The 13,305-nt window shown below is 47.0% G+C and overlaps 1 protein-coding gene across 1 annotated transcript in view; it reads left to right on the top strand.

Moving 5' to 3' along the window:
• The window catches only part of SAG (S-antigen visual arrestin), a 125,380-nt gene that overhangs the window by 43,056 nt on the left and 69,019 nt on the right, over positions 1–13,305 (top strand). Inside the window, exon 3 of the mRNA XM_085634680.1 lies at positions 12,142–12,202. Within this exon, the coding sequence (XP_085490806.1) occupies positions 12,142–12,202 (61 nt within the window). The remainder of the gene's footprint in view (positions 1–12,141; positions 12,203–13,305) is intronic.

Here is a 13,305-nt window from a genome sequence, read left to right as displayed (position 1 = left end):
GCAGGGAGGGGCCCAGAAGAAAGACTCCGGAGGGAAGCTCTGCATAATTTAAATGAATACGCTTGTCCGGTGCTGGCGCAGTGCTCAGGGAAACGGAGATAAACCCCTATAAACATATTTGATAAATATGGAGAGACGATGTGGCATAGCATGCAAAGCTGAGGACTTTGGAATTGTGGCTCGAGTCTCCAGGCACTCTGCGTCTTCCAAAAATAAAATGCAGACATGTCGAGTATTAAAAGTTTTGTAAAACAATAGCGAAACCCTGCTATTTATTGGTGCCTTTGTATGATTTAAAAGGGGACAGCAAGTGGATGCAATGGTGCGTGAATACTTACGACAAATCAAAACAAGTGGCTGTGTTTTCAGGCGATCCTCGGGAGAAACAAAAGAAAGAGGTATACGGGGAGCAAAGGGCAAGTGACGCGGCCGCGAAAGTGAAAGTGATCGTGATTACGATCGCTACGGAGGAAAGACACATGGCGCTGCGCGCGTGCACGTTCACGTGCACTGTAGCTTTAGGCCACGGCAGCACTTTGAAAAGCCTGTATACAAAATGTCTCGGCCAGATCAGCGCAAGCGCTGGATCAGGCGAGACCTAAAAAGGGCCTGTTCCCTCCTACTGATCAATACACAATGTACTGCCTCCACCGCCCATGCTACTTAACTCTTGGTGAAAGTGTCGCAACTATGAGGGAAGTGCTTTGAACACCCCTTTCAGTCCAACAACACCCCAAACCATGAGATAGGTAGTGCTTAATTTGTAAATTAATAAGTGCCAGGGCCCTGACCGGTAGGCCACTGCAGCTTGCACCACCCATTGCCCCTTTCATCGCTACCAATGACAGTACCAAAACAACTACTAACCATTTCTCTCACTTGCAAGTGTAACAGTTCAAGTTATTCCAGGTCCCTAAAGCTAAAGGAATGGCTGGGGAGGCAGGTATTATTTATTTTAATGTATATTGTATTCATTAACAACCCGTTGTTCTGCTCATCTCTAAATTAGATGAGCAGCGTCACCATATGGCAGACTGTTGTAAGTGTGGTGTTGACAATCAAGTGCCAGTGCCAAGCACTGGAAACCACCGGCTCAAATTAAACCCTGGAGGAAGGCCAATGTCATGGCCCAAACACATGATCCATGTCTGCCTATGACAACAAAAATCACCATCAGGGATTCAGCCATCAGTAAAGTTTGTCACTCAGGGCAGGGGTGCATGTCTCTTGCCATGTAGAGGACTTTTCTGTCCCAACATGGTGCCCAGACATAATGCTACAGATTATTCAAGCTCAATATGACGTGGCTCCACTTTGCCCTATTTTCATACTTGCACTGGGTATAAAGAGTGCCCGCACAGTTGGATTGAGCCCAAAAGTGGCTGCAAATCTGGAAAATTTGCTGCACAAATTGAAACATCCAAAACAACCAACAGCGGTCCCACGTTATTCCTAAATGACATTTTGCTGGTGGCAAAGACCAAGTTCACAAAGTCAAAAGAGCCTTAGTATTTATTTCATGGGCTTATGATGAGTCTTGCAGTTTAGGGAGACCAATGAAGATCTAAATGGTTTCACAACCCAGAGTTATAGGTTATGTTGACTGGTGCTGAAGTTGAGCTTGCGCCCAAATCCCATCCACCAGGTGCACCAAGCAAACTTCACAGGATAGATGCTGTCATGATTTACATTCAGCATGAGAACTGTGACTTAAGGATATGTTCCCACTGCAACTTCAAACAGCAATATCTCTGGAACCATAAGGGCTAGAAAGTTGAAACTATTTTAAAGTCAGACTGACTGGAGTCAGTCAATTCACGATCACTCTAAGACCTGGCACGGATGTTCAAAACGTCTGCGATCCTCTTGGTCTGTAAAGTGACAGATACAAGTTCCCAGAAAACAAGCAAATGTACAGTGCATGTCAAGGAAGATGTAGCCTCACCAGACTCGCAGTCCTGAAAGGCTTTTAATCCATCTTTGACTCCTGGTCACTGAGATGTCCTTGGGTTCTGGCTATCTTTAATGCAAGGTACTGGTGACTCTTTCAAACTTCACTTCATTTGAGAACGTCTCCACAGAGACTACCATCAACTGGGCCTTGTCTTTCCTCTGAGTTTCATCTACACTTCGCCATACTGGGCAGTACAGCTGTTTATTTACAGTTTTTTATAGCACAAACTAGCCCAAAGGTATTGGAGTGCTTTACATGAGCACCAGTTACATTACACAAGGTCATATTTATTTTATTGGCACGGGGAATTACGTGATTTAACCAGAATCACAGGATGTCAAGCCAATGCCAAGATTCAAATCTGGTTCCTCAGTTCCACAGTCAGCAGCTCTGGCTGTAACACCTCATCTTCTCCACCAAGGTCAGCGTGGAGCAGTAGCTATCTCCAGATCCTAGGACTGCTTCTGGCTCTGTGGGAAACAACAACAGGGAGAGTCTGCTTCCTGGTGAACTAATCCACATACACACATGCCCACACACACACAACTCCCCCGTCGCTTCAAGCCCCAGGTCACTGGCCAGCATGTCCCTGTACTCTCATAGGGAATGCTAGTAAAATATAAAACCTTGATTGACTTTCTGAATGTAGATACCACTGAGGGAAACTGTTGTAAGTTACCACTTGGTATGTTCCGCACCCCCCTCCCTCATTACCCTGTAATGGTATGTCTTGGAACGTTGCTGTGAAGGCAGCTCTGGAATGTTGACAGGCTGCCTTCACCAGAGATTGATAACCAGCAAGCTGAGGGTGCCAGTACTTGTTAACTGAATAAAGAAAGTTACACTTACCTGAGTTGTCTACTCACTTCATTCTGGCGACGAGGATGGGAGCGGCTGTGGCAGGGACAGCGAAGCACCCTCCCCTGTAATTATTGCTGCTTGCTGGGACTTCGAGGCAACGCTATAGCTGCGAGTGGTGTGCTGTCTTCACTAATTCACTGCCACCTTTTCGTGCCACAAAAGAAGCGGTGTATTATCTGTGGAAGCCGCTGTGCGCATTTTAGTAGCAGACCTGACGGATATTGGTGTTTCCGGGCGGCTGTGGTGAAACACTGAGACTCCAGTGTGAAGCGTCTATTCGTTTCCAGGAATAGAAGAGACCCGGAACAGCTGGCCAAGGTGTGGGGGCAGTAACACTGGGAGCCGCAGTGTGCAGCGAAAGCAGTGGACAGAACTTAAAAAGCAGGCGGCGGTGGCGAGCTCAGGACATCCAGCGACAAGCGTTCGTTGGGGTTAAGGATAACATCAATCTGGGAACTGCTGGAGACGAGAAGAGTACACGCTTGGTGCCGTTGATTTGCGAGCGGAGCCTCAGGTGTTTTACAGCGGTGAGGAGGCGGGGTGGCAACGCGTCTCCCTTTCAGCTTCGGAGCGTGGGAGGCGCATGGGCATCGATCTAGCGAGGAGGACCTGACTTCCACAGGCTTCGTCGAGGGCAGCACCGTGTGATGAGTAAAAGCTTAGGCGGTTTACTTCGCAGCATTGTGGCGGAGCGTCGGAGACGGTGAGTTCCTGTCAGGAATCCTTCGAGAGGAAAAAATATAAATAAAACTTCTCCCAGAGCACTTAAGGTGACCCCCCTCCTAGACTGCCTATCGGAGGTGTTTACAGCCGTTTCCTCCCTCCTCCCTCTGAGCAACGGGAGTAGTTAAAGCAACGATTCTCTCAGAGAAGGGTTCTCCTCACGGCTTGACAGGAAGTTCTCAGCCCAGAGCGCCGAAGCCACGCAGAGGGGGGCTCTGGGAAATCCTCCTGAAGAAAATAGAAAGGGGACTGGACAGAGGCTGTGTTGTGCTGCAGAGTAAACTACATATTGAATTGAACTGTAGGTGATATGTACATGGGTAGAACATTTTTGTGGTAAATCAGCAGTGTGTGTGCATAGAATGGAGAAGTAGGGGGTCACAAGCTTTACGGTGTCACACTAAGGGGCACCATTTGTCCTATTTTCATATATTTCTCCTGCGGTAATCAGCAGGGTGAGTGCACAGGAAGGAAACCTAGGGGGTCACAAGCGTTACCCTGTCACAGTAAAGGGCACCATTTGTCCTATTTTCTCATTATTCGTGGCACAGCCCTCCGCACCCGTGGGGGGGGGCTCAGGCTGTGGGGGAAAAAATACAAAGAGATAGGTGCACATCCTTAGAATTATGGCAGGTGCAGGAATAAGCCAACCTCCACCATTTCTGAATGAGTTAGGGGAACCAGATATCCCCTGGAAAAGATGGGAAGGTATTTTTAAGTCCTACCTGATAGCCATCGGGGGTGGGAACTTCTCAAACTTAAGGAAGCAACACATTCTCTTACATAATTTAGGAACCCATGGCAGGAAAATCTTTGAGGATATAACGGGAAGATTAGTGGACGATGAGGTTCCTGAAGAAGAAGAAGGGGTTGAAGTGTATGATTACACTTTACGTAAATTAGAGGCACACTTTAAAGTAAAAATCAATGTGGTTCTAGAAAGGCACACATTTTTCAAAAGGGCACAAAGGAAGGAGGAGAAAGTATCCTCGTACATAGCAGTGTTGAGGGGCATGGCTGCTACATGCGAGTTTGGGGCACTTACAGATTCCCTTATCAGGGACCAGTTAGTGAGATGCACCAATGAGGAGAAGGTACAGGAGGAATTGCTCACTAGGAATCCAGATCTGGAGGAAGCGATAAGCATAGCCAAAGGGCTGGAACACACAGCGCTATGTATGAGAGAGATGAAGGTGTCCGGAGAAAGAAAAGAGACAGTCATGAATAAAGAGACTAGTAAAGAGGAAACTGTATGCAGGGTGGAGGACAAGAGAAAAGAGAGTGTGGGTAATAAGACGGAAGGTTTTAAATGTTTCAGATGTGGGAACCATAATCATCTGGCCAACAATTGGCGGTGTCCTGCAAGGAATGTAGTCTGTAGGAAATGTAACAGAAAGGGTCACTTTGCTAAAGCGTGCAATGTTGGTAGTGTGAAGGTACACATGGTAGAACACAAAGATGAAGAAGTGGGGGAGGAGAAAAATTTTATTTGCCAAGTTGAGGATGAAGGTACGGAAGATAAAACACAGTACCCCACATGTGAGATAAGCTTGGATGGAGAAATGTTCAAAGTGTACGCTGACTCGTGCTCCCCGTTTACCCTGGTAGACAAGAAGGTGTTCAATGAGAAATTTGCTAAGCATAACATCATGCTAGAGTCTGCTGATATAGCGCCAACAGGTTATAATAGAATGCCAATCCCACTGGAAGGGATGGTGAGAATGAGGATTGCCTTCAAAGACAGACACACAGTGGGGAAGGTATATATAACCAGGGCGGGCTCTAATCTTTTGGGGTGGAAACACCAGAAGGAGCTGGGGATAAAGCTGGATCCCAACAATCAGGAGCAGGTACTTCTCATAGATCCTCCAGGAGCAGGCTCAGATCTGGTGAAAGAGTTTCCAGAAGTGTTTAATGAGAATCTGGGAGTACTCAAAAACTACATGCACAAAATAGAGCTCAGGGAAGGAGCAACATCTGTGGTGCACAAAACACGCTCCATTCCTCTATTGATGAGAGAACCTTTAAAGATGGAACTGGAGAAATTGGTGGAACAAGGGGTTATACAAGAGATAGAGTGCTCAGCTTGGTTGGCGCCCATTGTTATAACGAGTAAGGACGGAGGCAAGAGCATCAGACTATGTGTGGACTTGAGGGCGTTGAATGCCAACATAGTGGTGGACAGGCATCCGCTACCAAGGATACACGAAATGTTGAGCACCTTGCAGGGGGCAAAGTTGTTCAGCGTGCTCGATCTATCATCAGCCTACCACCAGATCAGGCTGCATCCAGAGTCTCAACCATTGACTGCCTTCACCACCCCTTTCGGCAATTACAAATTCTTGAGGATGCCGTTTGGTCTGGCGTCTGCGGCATCAGCGTTTCAGAGAGCGATGCAACATGTATTGAGACATTGCCCAAAGTCCATGTGTTTCCAGGACGACATATTGATCTATGGGTCGAGCGACATGGAGCACAATGAGAACGCAAGAACAGTACTAACAAAACTAAAGGAAGTAGGCTTCACCACGAAAGAAAGCAAATGCAGGGTGGGTGTCACCTCAGTGGACTACTTAGGGCACACCATCTCGGAGGAAGGGATAAAGCCCAAAATTGATTTGGTAGAGGCAGTAAGACGGGCTCCCACTCCATCGTGTAAAGAAGAAGTACTATCGTTCTTGGGCCTAGCGGAATACATGGCCAGGTTCATCAGGAACTTTGCTATGTTAGCACATCCCCTCAGGGAGATCTTGAAGAAAAACACGCCTTTTCAGTGGGAGAAGGATCAGGAACAGGCCTTTGAGAGCATAAAAGAGTCCATAGTGGCTGCACCCTTTATAGGCAATTTTGATATAAACAAGGACACGATAATCACAACGGATGCAAGCGGCAAAGGAGTGGGGGCCATGTTGTCGCAGAGGATGGACGAAACAGTGAAAGTGGTAGCCTTCGCATCAAGGTCCTTGTCCGGAGCCGAAGCAAACTATTCCACCATCGAGAAAGAGGCCTTGGCGGTGTTCTGGGCGATAAAACATTTCAGCTTCTACGTTTGGGGCTTGCCATTCGAGGTATGCACAGACCATAAACCGTTGGTCAACTTGTTTGATAACAAAGCCTTAGAAAACATGACTCCCCGCATCGCCAAGTGGGTGTTAGGTTTGCAGGGCTACAACTTCAGAACAAAGTATTTACCAGGACAACAGAACAAAGTAGCAGACTTCTTATCCAGAGCCCCTGTAGAGAGTCGGGAGGAAGGAGTCAGTGGCCAGGGGAGTGTCCTGGAAATTAAACTCCCGGCAATAGTGAAAGAACAATGGGACGAACAAATGGAACAGGACCATACACTCCGGGAGGTGAAAAAATGGGTGGTAAAAGGATGGCCAAACAGATGTGGAAATCTACCCGAGCACATTCAACCTTTTTGGAACGTACGCAATGAGCTGTCCATAGCTGGAGAGTATCTCCTCAAGGCGGGCAGGATAGTCCCCCCGGAGGGATTAAGGAAGCAGATCATAGACCTAACCCACGAGGGACACTTGGGTAGGAGTCTATGCAAGGCTAGAATGAGAGCAGAATATTGGTTCCCAGCCATGGATTCAAGCATGGAAGAGAAGGTCAAGGAGTGTTACGCGTGTGGGGTAAGCGATAAATCCAAATGTACAAGGCGACCCCCGCTCAGTCCTGTGGAGGTTCCCAAGTCTCCGTGGGATAAACTCGGATTCGACATCACAGGCCCCATCAAGGCAAAAGGGCCACAGCAATGGTACATTCTTGTACTCATCGACTATTACTCTAATTGGGTCACCCACAAATTTGTGTATAACATCAACACCAAAACCATAGTGGAATTCCTGAGTGATGTGTTCTCAAAGGAGGGCATACCATCCACGTTGATTACGGACAATGGCGTACAACTGGTGTCGGAAGAAATGAGAGAGTTCCTAAGAGACATGTCAATAAAACACATACGCACTCCATTGTACTGCCCTAGAGCCAACGGCAAGGTGGAGAGAGCTAACCGGATGTTGAAGGAATGTATCCAACTGGCGGACAAGTCCGGGGGGAACATAGAAGTGGCACTGAGAGACATGCTCTGGTCCTACCATACAACACCCAGCCTTTCCACGGGGCACACCCCCTTCGAACTGTTGAGAGGTAGAAAGGCGGGTTCCAAGTTATCTCCCAATTGGATGAAACCCAAGGATCCAGTGAGGGTCAATCCAGAAGAGTACCAAGGGAAAGTTGAAGCTAGGCAAAGGAGGTACAAAGAGAGATATGACTGCAAATGGGGTGCGAAGGAGAGGTCCTTTAGCAAAGGTGAAAATGTTTGCATCCGTAAACCAGGGAGTCTGGGGGGCAAGGGGGACAAGTTCTACGCCCCAGAAAAAATAAGGGAGGTGAAGAGAAATGTGGTCATATTGGAAGATGGGAAGAAGTGGAGCATGGATCGGGTGGCCCCAAGTTCGAGAGAGACAGCTGTAGAGGAGCATAGGGGTAACCAGGACCTCAGAACCCGCATAAGGGTAACCCAAGAGGGAAGGGGGCGCAGACAAACCAACCCCCCTAGTTGGTACAAGGATTATAGAATGGTATGAAGGGTAGGGGCACCGCCTGGCGTGCGCTGGGCCATCCCTACCACCTGCAGGATCCTCCCAGTTACTTTTTGTTCTCATGGCAGTTATTATAGGGGGAAGATGTGTTGTAAGTTACCACTTGGTATGTTCTGCACCCCCCTCCCTCATTACCCTGTAATGGTATGTCTTGGAACGTTGCTGTGAAGGCAGCTCTGGAATGTTGACAGGCTGCCTTCACCAGAGATTGATAACCAGCAAGCTGAGGGTGCCAGTACTTGTTAACTGAATAAAGAAAGTTACACTTACCTGAGTTGTCTACTCACTTCAGAAACCAATACTGCAGGTCAGGAAACAAGTGAAAAGGGCATGACGATAGAGCTGTCGGTAAATTGTCAATAATTAATTAGCCGGGTCAAAATGATCCATGGATGAATCATGGGGGAAGCCCAGACTGTGCTAGAAAAAGCTATATGCCATGCTGGGTGTGTCCCATACGAAAACCACATACATACATGCATACGTACATAAATACATACATATATACCTGCATATGTGCCAAGGTAAATGAACCTAGAAGCCTTGATACCTGTTGACCAGCCATGTATCCTCTGCACATCTGGGTTGTGTACAGAAACATTGCTCGTGGTATCATTGTGTACATGCAAGAGTGGATGTGATAGGGTGTAGGGGAGAGACAGAGAGGCTGCAAGGGTGGAAGTGAGTCTTGTCAGGCCTTTGGTGATCACAAGAGGTTGCCTGACTACAGCATTGTGGGTGCTGCACGGCTTACGCCACCATCCAAAAATAAGGCGTTTTAGAATTCTGAGTTTGGCTGGCCCTAAAGAATTATTCCTGATGAATTGATACATGAACCCTAGACTCACATTAATTTGTTGTACTAAGTCTTGGAATAGCCCACTGGCTGTACGTAGCATTAGGAAACAAAATGTGCCGGCTGACAGATAGGTTCTAAATAATCAGAACCAATGATGTACCAATGAGCAAAGGTGGAATGACCCGGAAAACAGATGTAGTTATACAAGTAACAACTACCATAAAATCTTCTAAGTCACTTGAAGTCATTGATTTTAAAAATTCACTCTTGCTGGTTTGAACTTAAAAAAACAGATACTATAACTACAGAATATTGGTGTTTTGAGTTGAACTGTTTTGCAACAGGACACTCTCGGGGTAAATTCAGAAGCCGCGTCCTAAAGTCATTACATTTAAGAGGTTGCAACCAGAGCAAGAGCCTTTGGATAGTAGGGCCAGACGTATAAAAACCTCTACTTTGGTGCCGATTACGATCCGGTAAAAACCGGGTACGAACCGTCGGTCGGAGCGTATTCTCCGTCCGACTCGTACCCGGTTGTAAAACATTACAAACATGGAATTACGATTCGCACGGAAACACCATTTCCGTACGAATCGTAAAAAACACCGACCGACGAAAATATGCATACGAATGTGATCCGGGAATGCTGCGACGTGACGTCGGGACGCTTCCAGGCAGCGTTTCACGACCCAGGAAGTACGATTCGAACCGACAGCAGTCCGGACGGCAATATTTTTACGGCACCCAAAAAGTGCCGGAAATGCGAAGTACGGCGCGAAACGACCAGAGTAGGTGGCCCGGTAAGCGCCGTACCCCCCCCCAGCCCCCGCATGTACGCGCCATACCCCCCCCAGCCTCCGCATGTACGCGTCGAACCCCCCGTGTATGTACACCCGAGTACGTGTCGAACCCCCCGTGTATGTACACCCGAGTACGTGTCGAACCCCCCCGTGTATGTACACCCGAGTACGTGTCGAACTGTACGTGTCGAACCCCCCGTGTATGTACACCCGAGTATGTGTCGAACCCCCCCGTGTATGTACACCCGAGTACGTGTCGAACTGTACGTGTCGAACTGTACGTGTCGAACCCCCCCGTGTATGTACACCCGAGTACGTTCGAGTCGTACCCCCACCCGTGTATGTACGGTGCGTACCCCCAGCGCTACGCGCTGGGGGTACGCACCGTACATACACGGGTGGGGGTACGACTCGAACGTACTCGGGTGTACATACACGGGGGGTTCGACGCGTACATGCGGGGGCTGGGGGGGGTACGGCGCGTACATGCGGGGGCTGGGGGGGGTACGGCGCGTACATGCGGGGGCTGGGGGGGGTACGGCACGTACCGGGCACCTGTTTGGACGTCTCCATGGTTGCTATAGGAGTTCGGTGCGGACGGTCTTTTAACCATACAGTTGTACATTCGGACGCCCGGGACGGATCGTGATTCCCCGGTCGGACTTCGCTTTTCACGTTTGTATGGTAAATCGTCCGAGGACGTGTCGGACACTTTTTCCGACCCGAGGACGTGTGGGGAATTATTCCCAATGCGACTCGTATGGGCTTTTTACCATGCGAATCGGGATTGCCAGTTTGTACGGCACTTGTACGATTCGTACGGTAAAAAGACCGGATACGAGTCGTACGGGAATTTTTTTTACCGGATCCTAATTGGCACCATTGTGTCTTTCCGCCTCAGAGCTCTGTCCTGTTGATGGAGCCTTGTTGAGTAACATTGTAGTTGGAATCCCAAAGATCACAGGGGGTCTTCAACATCACCCAAAATGACAACATTGTCCATAATGCTCAATGTGATTTAGAAATATTGGGCCAAGCATGTGAATTCTAAAATATGTTTGGGGTTATACCCAACCCCTGCAGGTGCTAACACCGCCTCTTAGTTTTCAATGAGTATCATAATTTTAACTTCCCTTTTGCCTTGTGTGCTAGGGAAAATCATATCATTATTTGCTGTTTAGCACTGGCTTGACAACTGAGCGTTTTGTGCCTTATTGACTGTCATAATGTATCAGAGTTTTTAGCCACTAACACCTCCTAGCGTAAACCTTGACTTTTACATTTCCCCACTACCTGGAGAGTCAATGGCTCAAAGAAAGTAACTTGGCTACCCAGTTGCAATTCAACAATGCAATTGTTTACTGTGGGAAAGTAACCACTGGCTGCCCCAACACCCCAAGAATAGGCCTCAGAGATATCTCCTTGTATCACACCTCACTTATTTTTTTATCTGTCTTCTTAAGTCTGCTGGTCACAAATGTCAGTGTCTGCCTCTTTCTGTGATCAGGTGTGTCTTTGTTTGTTATGTCTTTATTCACTTGCATTTATTTGTCGGGATTCTCCAGATAAGTTACAGCTCACATGTTCATGTTTTTGTTGTGTCTCTTTCCGTCTGTATTTTATGCTTTGCCTTTTAAGCTACATTTTCACCTGTGTGTCTATGTATGCTTTGTCCATAGTTGTTTGCTGTGTCTCCCCTGATACCTTTTCACTCGGTGTTTCTCTGTGTTTGTATCGGTCTTGTTTTCTTTGCTTTGTCTCTCTTGGTTCAGTTTTACCAAGTGTGTATATTACGTATGTTCTAGCTATATGCACCTGTGTTTCTGTGTCTCATCTCTCAAAGTACATTTTCACCTGGTATGTCTATGTTGTTATGTGTGTCTGGCTTTCTGTATTTCTATTAAACCTCTCTTTCTTCTGTAAGTGTGCTTCTATCCATCTGTGTTTCTGTATCTTGTCTTTCATGGTGAATACTTCGGGTTTTTTCTGTTTGTGTTTCTGTGCCATAACGCCATGGTGCCATGGTACTGTTTCACGTGGTGTGTCTATATATGTTGTGTCTCTGTGTGTTTCTTCCTCTGCTTTGTCACACCTTGTACCTTCCAACCTTGAATGTGCCTGCGTATTGTGTTTCTACCCGCATGTGTTTCTGTGCCATTTGTCTTGTAGTCCTTTCTGTTGAGTCTCCCACTGCCTGTGTTTCTTGCCTTGTAAGTCATGGGGCCTTTACCTCTGAATGTCTGGACACAAAGCTTGTGCCTCAAGATGCTCAATGTTTTTCATGTGTTCTCTCTAGCACTCAATCTCTCCCCTCCCCCTGTAACTCCTTCTGTTTCTCTCTTTGTCCCTCTTCCACCCTCACCCACCTCTTTCCCTTGTCTCTTCTTCTCATAGGTGAGCGTGTACCTGGGGAAGCGAGACTATATTGATCATGTGGACAGCGTGGACCCTGTGGGTGAGTTGAAGACGCATGATGATGGAACGCAATGGTCTCCATTCTGTCCCTTCCATGCCACATCTTATTTGCACATTATCCTTTCTTGCCTCCCTCAACATTTTGTACATCTTCTCTCTTCCTACTGTCTGGAGGTGTTCTGCACCTCTTGTGGTCCTTCTATATTTTCCACATCTATTCCCCTCACCACTCTTCCCAATGGAGCTTCTCCAACTTCCTGAACTTCTCTGGGAATGAAACTTATAGTACATTACAGTTATGTGCCACTAGTGCAATGAGAAGAACACCCATAAGTTTATTATCATTATTACAAGATCATTTTTCAAGGTGGACAAAAAGCTGTGTGATGGGTAGTGTCAGTACAGGAAGACTTAAGGACTTAATTTAAGAAATATTTGGGAGAGAGGTTGTCATTGGCGGTTGTTATAGATAGTAGAGTGAAATTAACACTGAGACAGATGAGGTCATGCTTGAGAGCAACACCACAGAGCCAAGGACCCCATCTTTATATCACCCAGAAACCAATGGGATTGTGTAAAATTCAAGCTGAAATGAAATTCAGGAGGCTCCAGATGTAGGAAAGTAGTTGCAAGTTTATTCCAGTAAAAGTGATCCCATCCATCCAGGAGAAGAAGTCAGCTGCAACTGACAGGTAGCATTAGAAGCATCACCACACCAGGTTCCATCACCATGGTGCGCATTCCAAGACAAGCAACATGTTAATACATTGTACAGGAAGAAACTGATAAATACATAAATTGTGAAACTGAATAAGAAACTATATATAAAAGTACCAGATATTACAGATTGCTGGGTTCCTCAATCATCCTATATGGAGTGCATGAGTATACAGCTGTGAATAATGGAGAATGCTGGTAAAAGAGTGATGAGTGTGGGTTTGGTAGCGCAGATTCACTCACCACCCAACCACAGAGGAGCCCAATTCGCCAGTGCTTCCCGCTTGGTTGGAGAGAATGGAAAGAGTACGCACTGATGAAGAGTTTTTGAGGAAGAAGATGTAATGAACACTGAGAAGGAATAACGAAGGGTGTGACTCAAGGCACAAGGTAAAGAAATTGTATGTCAAGGAGAATGGATGAGAG

This window comes from Triturus cristatus, chromosome 11 (genome assembly GCF_964204655.1).
Source record: "Triturus cristatus chromosome 11, aTriCri1.1, whole genome shotgun sequence".
Taxonomy (NCBI): domain Eukaryota; kingdom Metazoa; phylum Chordata; class Amphibia; order Caudata; family Salamandridae; genus Triturus; species Triturus cristatus.
Note: the sequence above shows the minus strand (reverse complement) of the source record. Positions and strands in the feature narration are given on the sequence as shown.